This window comes from Sapajus apella, unplaced genomic scaffold, assembly GCF_009761245.1.
Source record: "Sapajus apella isolate SASKATOON/1434 unplaced genomic scaffold, GSC_monkey_1.0 scaffold12, whole genome shotgun sequence".
Classification (NCBI taxonomy): domain Eukaryota; kingdom Metazoa; phylum Chordata; class Mammalia; order Primates; family Cebidae; genus Sapajus; species Sapajus apella.
Genome location: NW_022436952.1, coordinates 32273871 through 32293712, shown reverse-complemented (window position 1 = coordinate 32293712; position 19842 = coordinate 32273871). Strand labels below are relative to the sequence as shown.

At 36.7% G+C, this 19842-nt stretch overlaps 1 protein-coding gene across 4 annotated transcripts in view; it reads left to right on the top strand.

Moving 5' to 3' along the window:
- Positions 1-19842, top strand: part of TAF15 (TATA-box binding protein associated factor 15) — a 34229-nt gene that overhangs the window by 3691 nt on the left and 10696 nt on the right. For 3 of the 4 annotated variants that reach the window (XM_032280844.1, XM_032280842.1, XM_032280846.1), the window contains 8 exons: positions 4583-4622; positions 6588-6639; positions 6728-6812; positions 6895-7000; positions 8858-9051; positions 9771-9891; positions 18483-18517; positions 19159-19191. In XM_032280844.1, coding sequence (XP_032136735.1) covers positions 4583-4622; positions 6588-6639; positions 6728-6812; positions 6895-7000; positions 8858-9051; positions 9771-9891; positions 18483-18517; positions 19159-19191 — 666 coding nt within the window. The remainder of the gene's footprint in view (positions 1-4582; positions 4623-6587; positions 6640-6727; positions 6813-6894; positions 7001-8857; positions 9052-9770; positions 9892-18482; positions 18518-19158; positions 19192-19842) is intronic. The other variant, XM_032280843.1, reaches the window with a different exon arrangement.

The window sequence follows — 19842 nt, the reverse complement described above, 5'->3', positions numbered from 1 at the left end:
TGCGTGTGTAATCCTAGCTACTTGGGAGGTTGAGGTGGGAGGATTGCTTGAGCCCAGGAGGTCAAGGATGCAGTGAACTGTGATCGAGCCACAGCACTCCAGCCTTGGTGACAGAGTAAGACCCTGTCTCAAAAAAAAAAAAAAAAAAAAAAAAAAAAAAAAGATTAAGAAACGTGGGAAATAGGTTAAGAACTCCTGTCATACATCTAATAAGAGATTGAGGAGAAAATGGAGGAAGAGTCAGTAGTTAAGAATTTCCAAAAGAGATGTACATTTTGAATTGAGCATTAGATTTAAACATGAAACAAAAAAGTAAATTCATACGTAGATACATTAATGTTGATGTGAAAATGCAGGTTATAAAGTACCAATAACCAATTAGGGAAAATAGGCAGCAGTGGTATGATTGATAACAAACTAATTAAATACTTTAAGAAGCTGGAAAATAATGAAATGATCCTTAGAGTTTAGAGAGAAAGTAACCATTGACCTTGAATTTTCCTTTTTTTTTTTTTCTTTTTTCTTTTCTTTTTTTTTTTTTTTTTTTTTTTTTAGAGTAGCTGGGACTGACAACAGGAGCACAGTGCCTCGCTCAGCTAATTATTCAATTTTTTTTTCTAGAGATAGGGTCTTTCTGTGTTGCTCAGGCTGGTCTTGAACTCTTGAGCTCAAGCAATTTGCAAACACCAACCAAAAGGTAATTTTTTTTAAGTTATGTTACTAGCCAAAATAAAGTTCAGATATAATGTTGAAAGGAAATTCATCAGGAAGATAGGCCTACACTTTTATGTGCCTAATAATGGCCTCAAAATATAGAAAACAAGCTGGGCGTGGTGGCTTATGCCCGTAATCCCAGCACTTTGGGAGGCGGAGGTGGGCAGATCACCTGAGGTCAGGGGTATGAGACCAGCCTGGCCAACATGGTGAAAATACAAAAACTAGCCAGGCAACGTGGCAGGCACCTGTAATCCCAGCTACTCAGGAGGCACTGAGGCAAGAGAGTTGTTTGAAACTGGGAAACGTAGGTTGCAGCGAGCCAAAATCACACCACTGCACTCCATCCTGGACAATAGAGTGAGACTGTGTCCCCCCAAAAAAAAAGTATATATGTATTTATAAAATAAAACCATTATAAGAACTTGACAAGGCTGTATGGGAATTTAAAAAAAAAAAAAAAAAAACTCTGTGTAGTAGATTAGGCAAACAGTAAGAATGTGACCAAACAGACTAGACCAAACATTAGTAAAATATGAGTGATACAACTAAGCATAATATTATAGACTGATAGAATTCGCTTGAAATTAAGAAAATAGTTAATTCTTTTCAGGCACGCAGGGGACATGTGCCAAGGGGGAGAAGCAAAACAGCAAATCCAAAGAAATACTAAGAATAATAAAATACCTTTTCTGGCTGCAGTGGAATATTAGGAAAAAACAAAAGAGAAGAGAATCAAAACTATACACTTGGAAATTCAAAAGCACTTTTTTTTTTTTTTAATATACAGTCTTGCTCTGTCGCCAGGCTGGAGTGTAGTGGTGCAATCTAGGCTCACTGCAACCTCTGCCTCCTGGGTTCAAGTGATTTTTTTTTGCCTCAGCCTCCCAAGTAGCTGGGACCACAGGTGGGTGCCACCACGCCCGGCTAATTTTTTTTTATTTTTAGTAGAGACGGGGTTTCACCATGTTGGCCAGGATAGTCTCGATCTCTTGACCTAGTGATTCACCCGCCTCGGCCTCCCAAAGCGCTGGGATTACAGGCATGAGCCCCTGCACCCGGCCCAAAAGCACTTCTAAATGATTAGTAGGTCCAGACGAAAAGCACAAGTGTCAAATAATCACAATGAATAGTTGTTTGGGATGCCTTAATTTATAAACTGGTTTTCTCTGATGAATATAAAGCATCTGCACTTTATCACTCAAGGGTTTATACTAAGGGCCAGATTTACTAGTTAATATGCTTATTTCTGTGTCATCTTGGAGTTTTTAAGCTAGCTAACTAAAGTTGTTAGATTTATAAGTTCAGAAGGCTGAAATGACTAGGTTAAAATTAAGGGCCTTACTGTTAGGTTTGAGATAGGGTTACAGGACTTATGTGCTATATCCTACTAAGATTTTGCCTGAACCTAAAGAAAATATGTTATGATCATATACTTTGTCACTGGGAGAACCTACGTCCATGCTTCAGGATATAGTTTAACCTAAAGCTTCGTGCATCCCCAACTATCTTATTTTACTCATTGTTTACCCCTCATAACCGTTTTCATCCTTTGATTTGGGAGAATCTGATTTCCTATTACTTCATAGAGGCATCTGATCTCTTTTTTTTTTTTTTTTTTTTTTGAGACAGAGTTTCGCTCTTGTTACCCAGGCTGGAGTGCAATGGCGCGATCTCGGCTCACCGCAACCTCCGCCTCCCGGGTTCAGGCAATTCTCCTGCCTCAGCCTCCTGAGTAGCTGGGATTACAGGCATGTGCCACCATGCCCAGCCAATTTTTTGTATTTTTAGTAGAGACGGGGTTTCACCGTGTTGACCAGGATGGTCTCGATCTCTTGACCTTGTGATCCACCCGCCTCGGCCTCCCACAGTGCTGGGATTACAGGCTTGAGCCACCGCGCCCGGTGGCATCTGATCTCTTAATGGTCAAATTAGATTGTATATTCTTTTCCTATTTTTCTTATTTGGTTGTTAGCTACACTCTAGCTATCTTATTATCATGGGCCTGGCAGTGATGTGTAATTTTTTCTTTTTCATTTCAGCTAGTTTTATGCCTTTAATATTCATAGAAGTAGTAGTTTGTGTCGAGATTTCATTTAATATTCTTTTTTTTTTTCCAAGACAGGGTCTCGCTCTGCCACTAAAGCTGGAGTGCAGTGGTACAATCATGACTGAACTGCAGCCTTGACCTCCTGGGCTCAAGCAGTACTCCTGCCTTGGCCTCCCAAAATGCTGGGATTACAGGGATGAGCCACTATACCTGTCCTTCATTTACCTTCTTAAAATTAAGCATTAAAAAAAATCTTGTTCAGTCTGATTGGAGACCTTTACTGCAGAAAAGTAACAAATTTGGTATCACCCACTTATATTCAGTGGCAATATTTTCATATTGTAGCTTTATATAAATTGGATGAAAAAGTTTGTAACAGGGACATACTGTATAATTAAATTTTAAAAAGAGAAAGTTACTGAGACCATGCCTCTAAAAATTAAAAATAGCTGGGTGTGGTGCCGCACACCTGTAACCCTAGCTGTGCAGGACATTGAGGCAGGAGAATGGCTCAAGTCCAGGAGTAAGCTGTGATGGCACTATTGCAATCCAGCATGGGTGACAGGAAGGTTTCATCTCTTAAAGAAAAAGAAAGTTACTAATTTCATTAGGTTTTTGGTGGGTTTTAGAATTATTTGACAACAGTTATTTTTGTTTCAAATTGAGTGAGGTTGGGCCCAGTGGCCAGCAGTTTGTGAATTAGAGCCATTTTTTGCAGTTGTGAAAGTGTTTTATATAAAATTGCTGTTACGCATCACATACGTAGGTCATTCATTTGACTCCGAGTAAAGCCTAAAGGATAGATAAATAGAACCTTTTCAGTAATTTTTGATATGATTGACATTTTGAAGGATTGAGAAAAGCTCATAGATCAAATTCTTTTTTTTTTTTTTTTACATGTTCCCACCCCCACCCTCCACCTTTCTTTTTTTTTTCTTTTTTTTGAGACAGTCTCATTCAGTCGTCCAGGCTGGAGTGCAGTGGCACAGTCACAGCTCACTGCATCCTTGACTGCCCCTGGATCAGGTGATCAACCTCAGCCTCTCGAGTAGCTGGGACTATAGGCACACGTTACCATGCCCGGCTAATTTTTGTATTTTTTGTAGAGATTAGGTTTTGTCGTGTTGGCCAGGCTGGTCTCAAGCCATCCGCCTGCCTGAGCCTCCCATAGTGCTGGGATTACATGTGTGAGCCACTGTACCCAGTCCCTTGGTAGTTTTTTTTTAATTGCTAAATTGAAGCTAGAAGCAGATATTGCTGACTTGATATGCCAGTTGGCTGAGTCCCTCATAGCTTGGTAAAATCAGAATAGAACAACTAACTTAGCTGCTTTTTTTTTTTTTAGCAAGTCTTTGGAAATCTTTTTGTTGGTGCTGACAGCCACAGCAGTCCAATACAGTGGAATGGTGTATATCTTGGGTGGTAAGGATATACAAGTAGACGTAATCCTGGGATGTCACAGTGTATGTCTTTCCCCCTCTTGGACCTGATTAGTTTAACATGTCTTTTTGTATATAATGATAATACTGCTTAAGCTTTTGAGTCTGTTTGAAGAATGGATTTTCACTGATTTACATTTGTCCACTGGGTTCTTGTGATCCTCAGCACACATGTAGAATAGTAGTTTCCTAATACGTAGTTACTGTAAAAAATAAATACTATTTGTACAGATTTCTCCTTTCACAGTATTTAATAAGAGTTTTTCTTTCTGCAGTTTTTTTATATTTTCTTACCATATTTCTTCTATATAAGCTAAAGTCAGCCTTTGAAGGAAGTGTAATTTTAAATAAGATTTAAAATTATTTTTATGTGTTCTAGATTCTGGAAGTTACGGTCAGTCTGGGGGTGAGCAGCAAAGGTAAAGTATACATATATTTTAATAATATGAAAGGGTAGAACTGGGATGAATTTTGTCAAACTTCTTCTCTTGAGACTTGATGTCTGGATGTTATAGTTAGTTAAATATTAGCTTGTCACAGAGTAAAGAGAGTCAGCTTGTGTAAATAGGTGCTGTAAAACATGTATTCCTTTTCTTTTTTTCTTTATGTTTTGAGACAGAGTCTTGCTGGGTACCCAGGTTGGAGTGCAGTGGCTATTCATAGGCAAATCATAGTGTACTATAGCCTTGAATTCCTGAGCTTAAGCAGTCCTCCTGCCTCAGTCTCCCAAGTAACTGTACTCTCCACTACAGCCATGTGCCACTGCACTGGGCTTCTTCCTTAAGTCTGTTTGCATCAATGAATATACCTCCTAGAGATTAAAACAAGTCTCCTTGGTATTCTAAAGTTTATGTTTTCTTTAGGAAATCTCTTAGAAAAAACAATTATTAAAGGAATTTAATGCCAGATACTGTGGCTCATGCCTCCCAGCACTTTGGGAGGCCAAGGTGGGAGGACTGCCTGAGGCCAGGAGTTAGAAACCATTTTGGACTATATAGCCAGTCCTTGTCTCTACAAAAATTTTTTTAAAAATTATCCAGACATGGTGGTGTGTATCTGTAGCCCTAGCTACTTGGGAGACTGAGGCAGGAGGATCACTTGAAGAGTTCAAGGTTGTTACAGTGAGTTATGATCTTGCCACTACATTCCGGCTCGGGTGACAGAGTGAGACCCTGTCTCCAAAAAAAAAAAAAAAAAAAAATTGAACCCTTGTTTTTTAGAAGAAGCATTTTATGATAGTATATAATATGCTAATATGTTTTTTTCAGAGCATATTTTTTTGAAGCACCATGAAAGAAATATTTAGCATTTTTTAGTGTCCCTACCGTGCTCACAATAAAAAGAAAATTCTATTTTTATGTGAATGTATATATGCAGTAGGCTTCTCTTACCAGAAATACAGCCTTCTACTTGTATGATAAATGTTTTACAGCTCAGTGTGAGATATTCAGAATAGCATCTCAGATATTTATCAAATTTTAAGCTTCCTGAAAACAAAACTGATTTGACTTTTTTAATATCATAAGATAGTGCTAACCTCCTAGTAGGCATCTAGCAGAATATTTATTTGATGAAATAAGTTTTGAAAAGTTAAAGAATCTTGTTAGTATTTGATAGCTTTAAAATACTAAAAAGTTTTTTTTGCAAATGTTTTAGTTTTCCTTGGATATTAGAAAGTCAGAGTATAGATTCATAAAGTTTGTTTCTGACTTGTTAGAGCTTATGTACTATTAAATTAAAATTCAAATCTCAGAAGGGTATATTATTTAGTCAGTCAACAAATATTTATTGAGCTATGTGCTAGGCCCTGCTACAGCACTGAGGAGATGCAGTGTAATTTCATTCTGTGATTGTACTCTGGAGATATACATGTCTCTAATTACTGAGGCATTTAAACTGGACTTCTAGGGCCATCCTGTGCATCTTGTAGGACGTTAAAGAGATTTAACTAAGGCAAATGGTAGGAAAAAATTCATCTGTCAAGATATAACTGAGTAAGGTGTTCATTTTTGTCAAGCCATCATTTTTGTGTTTCACATATTTATTATGGGCCTTGCTCTATAGTTTTTATTCCCCCCGACACCCAAGCATAATTCTCTTGGAATTTTCTAGCTCTGATGAAGTTTCCTTTATTTGTAGGAGATTGTCAAAACAAAAGTTGGGGTATTTGTTTGACATTCAGGATATCTGGGAGTGACTTCATTTATTTCTTTAACAGTCTTTCGTCATCACCTTTCAATTTTTACTCTAGAGATAGGCAGATTGATGATTTCTCAGCAAAGAAGCTTGTATTTCAGTTGAAAGTTGAAAATGAAGGCAAGGTCTTCATTTAAACTTTTAAATTTTAACACATTTCTTTCAAGTACTACATTTTTCTTTTGCAGTTATTCTTCCTATGGAAATCAAGGCAACCAAGGCTATGGACAAACACCACAAGTAGGTTGAAATATAAATTGTATTCTTCATAAGTAGTTATTTTTATCTTAAGTAGGTGATGAAACTTGAGTATTTACCTAAATTTCAGAGCTATTCTGGCTATGGGCAAACGACTGATTCCTCTTATGGACAGAACTACAGCAGTTACTCCGGTTATGGACAAAGTCAGTCAGGTTGGACTAATTTGTTAAATTTGTTGTTTCAGAGATTGAAAAATCAGAGCCTTCACTAAATGATAACTCATCTAATCTTTAGGTTACTCACAGTCCTATGGTGGTTATGAGAATCAAAAGCAGAGCTCATATGGCCAGCAGCCATATAATAACCAGGGACAGCAGCAAAACATGGAATCATCAGGAAGGTAAGGAAACAGTAAAGTATTGACATTGTTTGGGGCAGTAGAAATAACACTGAATATTAAAGAGATTTAGCCAACAAAATCTTAACTTGAAACTTTTTTTTTTAAAGAAAAGTTTTAATGGAGTATGAATTTCACAACTGTGTATTAAGGAGAATATGGAAATAGCATTGTCATTTGATTCTTCTGATGTATTTGTAAAATCATTGCTTAGCTGTAATTGATGTACTTAAAAATGTTAGAAAATTTTGAACCTCTGCCTTATACCTGAGATTAAATAAAAACCTGCCTTTAGTATGAGACTTCTCAATATCTACTTTTTAATTTCTATTTTATTTTTGAACCATTTGAATATATTACGTTTTCAGGGACAAAAATGTTTTTTAAAAGGGTCAAAACTTTCACAATATATCAGATACCCTAAAAATGTGTTTTATTTGTTGATATATGTAGGTGACTATCGATAAATTTTAGGTTTTATAAAGTTTTTTTACCTTTCAGATTTGAAGAGCCTGTACTTAATTTTATGCTCTTTACTTAATAAAAGCAAGTTACTTTTTAAAAATTGTGCTTTACATTTTCTGAAATGCTTTTGCATTCTCTAACGTAATTGATCTTCAGATACTACTATGAAACAGTGTCAGTAATTATTCCCATTTTACAGAGGTAAAGAAATTATTGTCAAGTGACATGGCTAAAAGCTGAGGTCTCTAGTGTTTTCTCTCTACAGTGAAGACATTTATTCTAAGTAAAACATTGAGGAAAGATTTATGCGGTCAAATTACCAGGCTTACAGATATGAGTATTCTGAAAAGTAGTAAGTAGAGTACAAATGAAGGGAATAATGTTTAGAAGGCATACTACATTAAGAGAAATAACTCTTCAAGCCTTGTTGGTTTTAAATTTAAGGAGAATCCTTTTATAAATTACGTATTTTTGGGAGCATGACCTATAAATGTAGTCTGAAAAGAAATGTTAGGTTTGATTTGACAGTCGTTTTAAAGTACTAGGGTTTGGACTGTGGTTATGTTGTGCTTTCAATAGGGAGTTAGGGAACATACTAACCTTTTATTAGATTGTTCTGATCCTCTAGTGAAGAATAAGATGTAACTATTAAGTTATGAGATCTTTTTTGTCCCCCCCGTCCCCGCCACCCAGCCCATATAAGTAAACCTATTGGAACTCAAATCCATTTAAGTGTTCCCTTTTAACATTCCCACACTGAGAACGTCTAATTAATACAGTCATATTGCTCCGAATTTTTCTTTCGAATTGCTAGAATAAGCAGTCTCATTACCTGATAGACTTTTCAGATTTAAAAAAAATGGCATTACAAAAGCAAGTTCCTTTAATGTTTTCTAAAATTTACTATTACTGAAGATGTTTAGAAGACTGTACTATAGGCTCTAAAGATAATTGTAAGAGAAGATATCTAAAAATATTTTAAGAGATGACACTTGTTAAAATTAAGTAATATAGAGCCTTTCAATGTAACTATTAAAAGGACTCAGCTCTTGTGGCGTGTTTATTAAAGAGTCAGGCATATTACTGTACTTCGTAACATCTTTTACTTTTTTTTTTTTAATTCAAGGAGATAATGAAAAACCATAGTAATTTTTCCCTTTCCTACAGTTTTCAAAGATACATATTTTCTTTTCATAATGTGGCACCTCTTTAATGTTGGCAGGATTGTCTTTTGAAGGGGATTTCAGGAGATTGCAGATAACTAATTACCATGAGAAGGTAGTCATAAATATGGTTAATGTCTAACTGGCAGGACTCTTAGATCAGTTTCAGTCAACTTGCTACAGCAAATGTAATCTTCCTATGAAGCCTCTCAAGTTCTCCATTTCTATTTAGCCAAGGTGGAAGAGCACCTTCCTATGACCAGTCAGACTATGGTCAACAAGATTCATATGACCAGCAGTCAGGCTTTGATCAACATCAAGGCTCATATGATGAGCAGTCAAATTACGATCAGCAGCATGATTCCTATAATCAAAACCAGCAGTCCTATCATTCACAAAGGGAAAATTACAGCCACCACACACAAGGTAAGATTTACTTACCTCTATTATTATTTTTTTTCCCCCTCAGAGAATTATTTGTATGAATTTCTGATTAAAAGAACCACATAGGATTTCAACTGGTGGTAAAAATTTAGGATGACCTTGAACATAGGTTCCCTCTCATGGTGATCAGAACTAGTTTATCAGATTTCTGCTTCTGAACATGGAGACCCCCAAATGGTCATGAGTTTTTGATGGCTGATTATATGAATTTCCTTTGTTGTCTCAGTGAACTCTGATCATTTGACAATACTGCTGGTACCAGCAGTTGAATGAGTAAGTCAATGAGTAAAAGTGGAAGCAGATTCACTAAATATCTTCTCTCAGTTTGAAGATTCAGTTACTCCTCGTCCATGCTTGAGTTGCATTTAAGTGTTTCTGAAATGAAGAAAGAGTTAACTTCTAACATTGGGGTTGTGCTTTTCATCTAAGTTATTAAGGTTTTTTAGCTAAGGTTATATTTTAGTTCATACTGTTCCACATTACGATTTTGCTGTGTCACTTCAGCAGAATGGAATTTGACACGGATACAATTCTCAAAAACATTTAATTCCAAATGATTTTACTATGACTTTCATTTGAGTTATGTATGCATGTGCCATTTTTTATAAGGATATGTGTGGCCTAAAGAGCCACTTAAGATTGTTATTTGAAGCCTTATAAATGACAGTTGTTATTTGTGTGTAATATTTTCTTTTTTGTAGATGACCGTCGTGATGTGAGTAGGTATGGAGAAGATAATAGAGGATATGGCGGGTCACAGGGAGGAGGTAGAGGGCGTGGGGGATATGACAAGGATGGAAGAGGTCCTATGACAGGATCAAGGTAAGTATGTAGATAAAGATGCCTACATTTGTTTTTTTTTTTCTTTCGATGTTACTTGGCTGGATCAATTCCAGCATCTAATTTAGTTAAGAGACTTAAAAAAGGGATTATGTGTTGGAGAAAAGGTTAGCAATTAAAAATGTATTTTCAGTCTTAAGATCTCACATAAATGACCTTAGAATAGGCTATGTTATCAGTTAGTTTATGTGGGGCAAGTTAAACACCAGTAGAAAAACAACTGGTTGTGGTTAAACCACTTGACTTTCCTGCCAGAGCTGGAATCTAAACAACTCTGGGAAATCCAATGTTTGTATGTGCAAATAAAAGGTAAGCTAATTCTAGATTGAAGGGTAGAGAGGCTATTTCTTAATTTCAAATCTCCTTGGGAAGGGAAAGAATTAGGGGGCAATAATGGAATAGAAAGGTGGGGATGGCAAATAAGAGAAAGATTTAATGTAATGAAACCATTGTGTCTCTCTTCGTAAGTAAATAATTATTGGAATAATTAGTGTAACATCATATAGCAATATGTATTTTGTCTAGACTAAGTTGTGTAAAGGAATGCCTTTTTAATTTAGCTTTTCTTTTCACCATGCTGGTGTTACCAGGTTTTGGTATTTATTTACTTATAGCATATGTTATGAAGCTAGTTTTAAATTGCTTTTAGATGTATCTGTAAGTTTACTACTTTGACTGTAAAAACAAAAATGAGAAAATAATAGTTGATATCTGTCCTCAGAAGTTTGCAGGTTGCATATTTCTATGTACATATATAGGCTAAAAGGTAATTTACATTCCTTGGGAATTGAAATGGTCAGTGGCCTGTTACCGATACTTATCAGTTACATATCAGCACCAGTTCATTCTTTTGCTCCTTAGGGACTATGTGTCTCCTCAAGTGACCTAAGAAACAACCAGTTGCCCACAGACTCTTATTTCTTCAAGTGAGCCAAGATTTGATTTCACTGACTTGTATTTCTCTATTTTTAGTGTACAGTGCTTTGATTTTATGGAAAAACTAAATTCTAGACATGTTTGAAAATTTTTATAAGACTTGGACATTAAGTATGTTGATTGATAGCCAAAGTCAGTTTACCAAAGTAAAACAGATAGATTCTATGCCTCTTCATTGTCAAAGAGAGCAGTCTGCCATCATGTGAACATAAATGGACAATGTAAAGTGACATGGTGCTTACTATAGCTAATAATATCCTCCTTCCTATCCCAAACAAGATAACCAACAGGTATTTTTAATTTTCCAGTTAATAATATTTTGGATAATTGGCTGCCCTAAAATGCTATATGTTTTATAGTGCATCATAGCTTTAGTTTTCTTCATAAGGAAGTCACATCCTAATTGATTATCTATTAAACTATCACTGTATCTAAGAATGGAGGAAGATAGGGAATGGGTAGGGAAGTCATTATAAATATATTTTCATCTGTGACTCATCTTGTAACTAGAGGGTTGAAAGGACTTCGAATGATCCTCCTGACAAAGGAGGGAAGGAGTACCTTAACCAACCCTGAGGTCCAATTAAGTACTTTTATAAACTCTTGGCAACTTATTTTGTGCAATTTGTGCCCCAGTTAGAATTTATAAACTAAGTTTATTATTTTCCTTTAATACCCCTTCATACAAAATCATATGCAGAAATCCAATATGTAGTTGGTTAAAATGATACTGATTTGATTTCAGTGGGCGAAAGATTGAGTGAGGAAGGGATCTGCAGTCTTGCCTTAGACTCTATCATTTATTGAGATGTTCATGAAAGGCCTTTTTTAGAAATCCGTATGGATGCCAATTACTCTATATTGAGTTGGCAAACTATGTGAAAGGCCAGATAGTAAATGTTCTGGTTTTTGTTAGACCATATGGTTTCTCTTGTAACTATTCATCTCTGCCCATGGAGCACCAGAGCAGCCATAAATAATATGTAAATGAATAAACAGGGTTGTGTTCCGGTAAAGCTTCATTTATGGATACTGAAATTTGAAGTTGATATAATTTTTTTTTTTTTTTGGGACAGAGTCCCCCTCTGTCGCCAAGGCTGGAGTGCGGTGGTGGGTTCAGTAGAGACGGGGTTTCACTGTGTTAGGATGGTCTCAATCTCCTGACCTCGTGATCTGTCTGCCTAGGCCTCCCTAAGTGCTAGGATTACAGGCATGAGTCACCGCACCCAGCTGAAGTTCATAAAATTTTTATGTGTCATAACATCTTGTTTAAAATGTGCTTTTTAGCTTATTTATTGGGATAAAGTGTTTTGAATTTGAATGTAAATGACCTGTTTTAAGATTTTTTTTTTTCCACACAGTTTTGCATTTAAGTACCAAAATACTTAAACATTTTTCATTAGTCTTCATCAACACTTCCATTTATGTTTTCAGTCGTCTTAAAAATAGCCATTCTTTTGGGGGCTGTTTGAAGAATATCTGGTATTAGTTGGATTTATATTAAAAGAAGAATGGGGCATAGGCCGAGTACAGTGGCTCACACCTGTAATCCCAGCACTTTGGGAGGCCGAGGTGGGTGGATCACCTCAGGGCAGGAGTTCAAGACCAGCCTGACGAATATGGTGAAACTGTCTCTACTAAAAATACAAAAACTTAGCCAGGCGTGGTGGCAGGTGCCTGTAATCTCAGCCACTCTGGAGGCTGAGGAAGGAGAATCACTTGAACCCGGGCGGTGGAGGTTGCCGTGAGCCAATATCGCACATTGTATTGCAGCGTGAGCAACAAAAGTGAAACTCCATCTCAAAAAAAAAAAAAAAAGAAGAAGGGGCATAATTTGTGGATGAGGATGTGAGGTAAAGGATGGGACATTCTTAGACGTACAGTTTGTGTGATTGCCTGGCTAGAGGAAAAATTCAGATCAAAAGCCATCAGCTTTCCAAGTGTGAAAGAGAGGTAAGTGAAGATCATAGGGACTACAGGAAACTTAGTCTTTTTGAAAAAGCAACTGTAGCAAAGGAAAAAAAAAACAATTTCTTACTGTCATCTAAAATTGACGTGGACAGCTTAGTGGACTAGAAGCTTGGTACACAAATTCTCCCAGTGATTTTTAGTTTTAGCATTGTGATTAATGCCTTGTAAAATTGCCAGAACTTAATAAATAATAGGTTTTCATTATTAGCATGCCATCAAATTTAGTAGCTGTTTTAGGCTTTAATGGGTCAAGCCTAAAATTATCAAGATTTTTGAGGATCTTCTCCCTCTTAAAAGAGTGTTCAATTAGCTCTCGTAGAAATACGCATGCATATAGGGGCACATGGGTCTAAAAAATAAAAAAATGTGCATACATTCTGTTGACAGTCTAGCATAACATTGTTCAATAGAAATATAATGTAGGTCACAAATGTGACCCGTATAGTAAATTTTCTAAAGCCACATTAAAAAGAAAACACAAATGAGAAAATATATTTTACTTAACCCAATATATCCAAAATATTTAATCATACAATCAGTATAAAAAGTTTCTTTTTGTTGGTCATGATGGCCTGTGCCTGTAATCCTAGCTACTTTTGAGTCAGAGGCAAGAGGATTGCTTGAGGCCAAGAGTTTGAGACTAGGTGAAGCAACATAGTAAGACCTCATTTCTTAAAAATTAAAAAATTAGCTGGGCTCTGTGACATACACCTGTAGTCCCAGCTACTTGGGAAGCTGAGGCAAGAGGATTGCTTGAGTCCAGGAGTTCAAGGCTGCAGTGAGCTGATTGTGACTGTAAATAGCCACTGCACTCCAGTCTGGGCAGTAGTGAGACTGTCAGATTCCATTTCCTTCCCTCCCCTGTCCCATACTGCTTCAAATGTGGGGGGAAAAAAAAAAAAAAAAGGCTGGGAGCAGTGGTATGGGGTCTGTAATCCCAGCACTTTGGGAGGCCGAGGCAGGCGGATCACGAGGTCAAGAGATTGAGACCATCCTGGCCAACATTATGAAACCCTGTCTCTACTAAAAAATACAAAAATTAGCTGGGCATGGTGGTATGCGCCTGTATTCCCAGCTACTCCGGAGGCTGAGGCAAGAGAATTGGTTGAACCCAGGAGGTGGAAGTTGCAGTGAGCTGAGATTGCACCACTGCACTCCAACCTGGCAACAGCGAGACTCTGTCTCAAAAAAAAAAAAAAAGGTAGTGTACATTCCTTTATTCATACCAAAATTTAGAAATCCATTTTGTATTTTGCATTTAGAGCATGTCTTAATTTAGACTAGCTGCATTTCCAGTGCTCAACAGGCCACATGTAGGTAGTGGATACTGTTGGACAGTGCAGCTCTAGAATGACAGATTCTTGGCTTCCTAAGATGTTCATAAATGCTGAATCCAGAAAGCTTTTTTACCACGCATATAAGACATAGGAGGAAATAAAATGTAAATACAGCTGTTATTGAGAATAATATTTAAATCCATTGAGTCACTTAAATGTGGAATTAATGTTGGTCTTTTCCTCACACTCAAAAAATTGTATTCTGGATTTAGTAGTCTGAAAACTCAAGCACAGGGTTTTTAAGCTAATCTTTCTCCATTTTTAGCTAAGCCCTTTTCTCTCTAGTTAGTAAAATTTTCTAAGAACAGAGATTCCTGCATTGTCCTTTTACTTCTTGGCAGTTTTAGTTCATAAATAGACATATTTAGATTTTTTTTTTTTATTAAAAGATTGGGAGTAGAGATTCTGTCAGAGAACTTTTTCTCTCTTGAGAAGCATCTGAAATGAAATCTGTTGTCTCTTCTAAATATGTACTGCTGTAGCAGTGAAAGAACCCTCAGAATATGCCCTCACGTAGGCTGCTCATTGTGGCTTTGAACTTGGGAGAATGTCTCTATATTTGGGTCAAGAATATGCAACTGGGCAAGTGCAGTGGCTCTCACCTGTAATCCCAGCACTTTGAGAGGCTGAGGCAGGTGAATTACCTGAGGTCAGGAGTTTGAAACCAGTCTGGTCAACATGGTGAACTCCATCTCTACTGAACATACAAAAATTAGCTGGGCATGGTGGTGGCCATCTGTAAACCCAGCTACTCTGGAGGCTGAGGTGAGAGAATTGCTTGAACCTGGGAGTTGGAGGTTGCAGTGAGCCAAGATTACACCATTGCACTCCAGCCTGGGCAAAGAGAGGGAAACTCTGTCTCAAAAAAAAAAAAAAAAAGGAAAAGAAAAATAATATGTACCTAGCTGGGGGCTGTGGCATGTACCTGTAGACCCAGCTGCTTAGGAGGCTGAGGTGGGAGGATCACTGGTGCTCAGGAGTTTGTGACCAGACTGAGCAAAATAGCAAGACAGCATCTCAAAAACCTTAAAAAAGCAGCTAGTTTTCTTATGCAGGAGGTACTCTGCCAATAAAGTTGAGTATGCTTATATTATGTCTCTGTTAAATATCTCTGCTACTTCAGGAATACTTTATGTGTACATGTTTTCTGCTTTTTCTGGGAATTAAAGCAAATTTGTTGTGTCAACATCTTGACTCATAGACGTTCAAGTACTTTCATGTCTTAATTTGAGTTAGTATGTAGAAAAGGGACTTGTAACATTAATGCAGATTTTAAAGAAAGATTGTTAACCTCAGGCACATTTTCTGTTAATATCTAACAGTACTTCTTGAAGGTTATTTTCTGTATTTAATAAATTTCCTCAATAAGGATAATTTTCTAATAAGGATAGAGAAAATGATTGAAATGTTTGAACTTGAAAGAAAGCTTTGCATAAAATTGTAGATATCTAGATAAATGCCTAAACCAAATGTCTAGACATTTCAGACTTAAATGTGCATATGAATTACTTGAGGGTCTTATTAAATGCAGATTCTTATTCAGTAGATCTAGGGTGAGGCCTGAGATCTTGGCTTTTCTAAGAAGCTTCCAGGCTATGTTTATGTTTGTATTCCATCATGTTTTGGATAGTAAGGATACAGACTCTTATTTTGTTAAGGAGATTGAAGCCTATGAAGAATCACTGACATGTCCAAATCTTCAAGATTGATTAATGATAATTCAGACAATATCCTGAGTCTCTTGGTTTGAACACTAGTTCTTTTTCCAGTGTACTATGTTAATTCCAAATTTATGGCCATGTGTTGAAATCTTCAGCTGCCTTTTTTTTTGAGACGGAATCTTGCTCTGTCATCCAAGCTGGAGTGCAGTGGCATGATCTCGGCTCACTGCAACCTCCAGCTCCCATGTTCCAGTGATTCTCCTGCCTCAGCCTCCCAAGTAGCTGGGATTACAGGTGTGCGCCACCATGCCTGGCTACTTTTTTGTATTTTTAGCAGAGACAGGGTTTCACTATGTTGGCCAGGCTGGTCTTGAACTCCTGACATCCTGATCCGCCTGCCTTGGCCTCCCAAAGTGCTGGGATTACAGGCGTGAGCCACTGCACCTGGCGCAGCTGCTTTATTTTGAAAGGAAATGCTCAGTAAAGATGACATTAAAATGTATTATATGGAAGAATAGGAAATCATAAACCTATTCAAATGTCATTTGTTTTATATCCCTTTATTGTTGCCAGGCGTATGTTCTTTTTCTGTTGTTCAAAGTTATATTGCTGGCCAGAATGGAAATCACAGGAGCTAACTGATGTATGAAATCGCATGTTTTCCATCCATTGTGGCCAGATTTGGTATTCCCTTAAGATGACAACACAGTAAGAGGCATCTCATCTAGCACTTATTTGTGAACCTAACAACCCCCAATTTCCTATTTTAAAAGTCATCTTTATCCTTGGGACTTCAGCCTACTGGCATAAGAATGTAGGCATAATATTTTCACTAGTTCTTTTCTCGCCTTGATTTTCAGAGTTATAAAACCTCTGAGATACCTTGGTTTCTAATAATATTTTCAGCAGTTTAATCCCAACTCTGTTGGCTTCCCTTTCTTAAAGAGTTAAGTATCAATATACGTGTCATTTAGAAGTGTAGGGAAGGCTTCAGTACTACCCGTTGCAAAGTAGGGGGTCTTAGAAATTCAGTGGCAAACTGTATAGAAAGGGCCTGTATTGTCTTGAAATAGCTTTAGTCTCCTGCTTAAAAAGGCATCCTGGAAGTCACGTAAAAAGTAACAATAAATTAAAATGCATGTGTCTGTACCTAAGACAGTTGTAAGTGGAAATATTTTTACCTTAAAGTATAATAGAATGGATTTATTAAGAAGGGAGAAGTTTTTAATAGAGTGTTTCATCTCAATGGCTCAGAAAAGCCATCTATAGGGTAGGGTAATCACTAAAGCTGAGGGTCTTCCCCTGGCCCCCAAAAGATATCCATAAAGTAGAGATTTCTAAGCAGTGAGAGACTTCAGTATATTAGATTAGCTTCTTGGATTATAGTAGAATAAGATCATTAGTAGTAGATCTGATATTACCATCTGAAAACTTTGAGTGTTTTTATTGCCATATCAGCATATGAATCTTAAAGGATTACAGAATTCAGTTAAGAGAAAGAAGCTTTTATTGGATGGGTATTTAAAGATTTTCTGGTAAGAGAGACCTTAGATTTCTTACATAAAGCCATGCTCTCAAGGACCACTGACTTACCTGGCAGTACTAATTTGCCAGATAAAAGTTGATGTCCTGGTGTGGTGGCTCACACCTATAATCCCAGCACTTTGGGAGGCTGAGATGGGTGGATTATTTGAGGCCAGGAGCTTGAGACCAACTTGTCCAACATGGTGAAACCTCATCTGTACTAAAAACACAGAAATTAGCTGGGTGTGGAAACGCATACCTGTAATCCTGGCTACTTGGGAGGCTGAGGCAGGAGAATCACTTGAACCTGGGAGGTGGAGTTTGCAGTGACCCGAAATCCCACCACTGTACTCCAGCCTGGGTGACAGAGTGAGACTCTGTTGCAAAAAAAAAAAAAAAAAGTTGTCCTGTGGGCAACTGCATAATTGGACTACGTTGCCTTGTGTATGTAACGTGCACTACTGATGTGTACACAGCATATGGCAGCATGAAACTCCGTAGCGCTGATGTGAAGAGATATCTGTAGTATAGTGGGTAAGGATGGTGATTTTTAAGTGATGCTCTTTTTAGTCTTCTATCAGGGTTTTGAATGATTTGAAATTTTAAAACTACTTTCATTCAGTCTTTTATGTGTATTTGTATCTCACTTTTAAAATTCATCTCATAAAATCCACTATTTTGTATCACAGCAGAACCTAATACTCAAGTTTTTAACCTCTCCCATTCTACCATCAAAATCTTAACCTTGCTTTATATTCTTCTATTCTTTTTTCTTTTTCTCATATTTAGAAAGTACTCTTTTGGAAAAAACACTTGCTCTAGTTTAGTATTCTTCATGCTGTACCTCCAGCTTTAAGTTATGATTTAATAGTGTCCCTTTGGCTTGGGGTTGGGAAGATTTAAAAATAAGAGTATATTAGCTATGTAATAAGCTTGGAAAGACATCTTGTGGAAATAGATCCTTGGGAAAACACTTGGATGGAAACAACATTTAGAACTCTATGAAATGGAATTTACTGAAAACTTAGAGGTGCTACTGTTTTCCTAAGCACTCTACTTGTGACAGTTAAGTGTAGATTGAGCCCAGGGCTCAGCACATTAGAGACTTAAGGAAGAAATCATTTCTTCAATTTTTCCTCTGCAGTGGTGGTGACCGCGGTGGCTTCAAAAATTTTGGTGGTAAGTGCTGAGTATCCCAAAATGTTTCAGTGGAAATGCTATATAAATCTAAAAGCCACCAATATCCCGCAGATGTAGTCAAAAGTCCTTTCTTATTCTGTTGAGGCTGGTGTGTGTTGTGTGCCTTAATAAAAATTATATATATATATATATATATGTATATATATACACACATATATATCAAAGTAAACTAAAGAGCCAAAGTTGATCTCAAACAATCCAATGGGTTTCTACACAGTGAATTTGCATGAAAGAGTCTGTGGTGACCAATGAATGAGACCTTCACTGGATTTTGACAGTTTGTTTTTATAAAGGTAGCTGACATGGTGTTTTAAAATTATTAGGGTTGTCCAATCAGCCTTCACAACCAGAGCTTAACAAAAGTGATACTAGCATGATGCTAAAGTGGCAGGTGCTGTGTAGGACAAGTTAAAGGAAATGTTGACATTCATCTTGATTTCTAGACTTTAAATAAAACATAATTTATATATTTACTTTGTAAATCTGTGATGGTTGACTTTCAAGGATTTTGGAAGTGTTGACTTTTCATGCTTTGGTTTATTACAATTTTTTTTTTGTTAATGATTTCAAATGAATTGCCTTAAACAGCTTTTTTTTTTTTTTCTTTTCTTTTTCCTTAGGTCACAGGGATTATGGACCCAGACCAGATGCTGGTAAGGTTTATGGTGGTTTGTGACTTTGCCAGTAAGAAAATGTTAGTTTTCCATTTTTTGAAGGGAAAAGTGTGTGTTTGGAGGGCTTAGTACAGGAGAAAGATTTAATTTGGGGTACTTTATTTTTAAAGAAATGTCAGAAAAATTCAAGGGGATTTATAGGAAAGTTTGCTGGGGAAAATTGCTATTTGTGCTTTCTTATGTTTTTTCTTCCATGAAGAAATACTTGAATTTTTACTGCTAGTTAGTATTAACTATTTAAAATTATTGCAAATAAAATTTAATGAAATAATTTATGTCATTGTGGAATTAGAAGTAGCAAAATTGTTTAAGAAAGAAAATCCTGCATTGGATTGGTAGTCTGCTTAAGTGGGCTGACTTAGTGAATTCAAGAAACCTGAATTCATACATGAGAGAATTGTCTTATTTTGGTAGAGGTCACTGATTTTATGTGGCTTTTTATTTAAATGATATTCAAGGCTACGGCTTTACCTGTAGAGCCTGTTGAAAGTTATATTTGAGAGGTTAAAAATCTGTTTGAGCCAAAAATTTGAAATCAGAACTTTTCTTTTTGTTAAGATGCCAAAGTATTCTATACGGATGGCAATTTCTGAATTATCCCTTGATGGACTGAGTTTTTGTACATCTTTC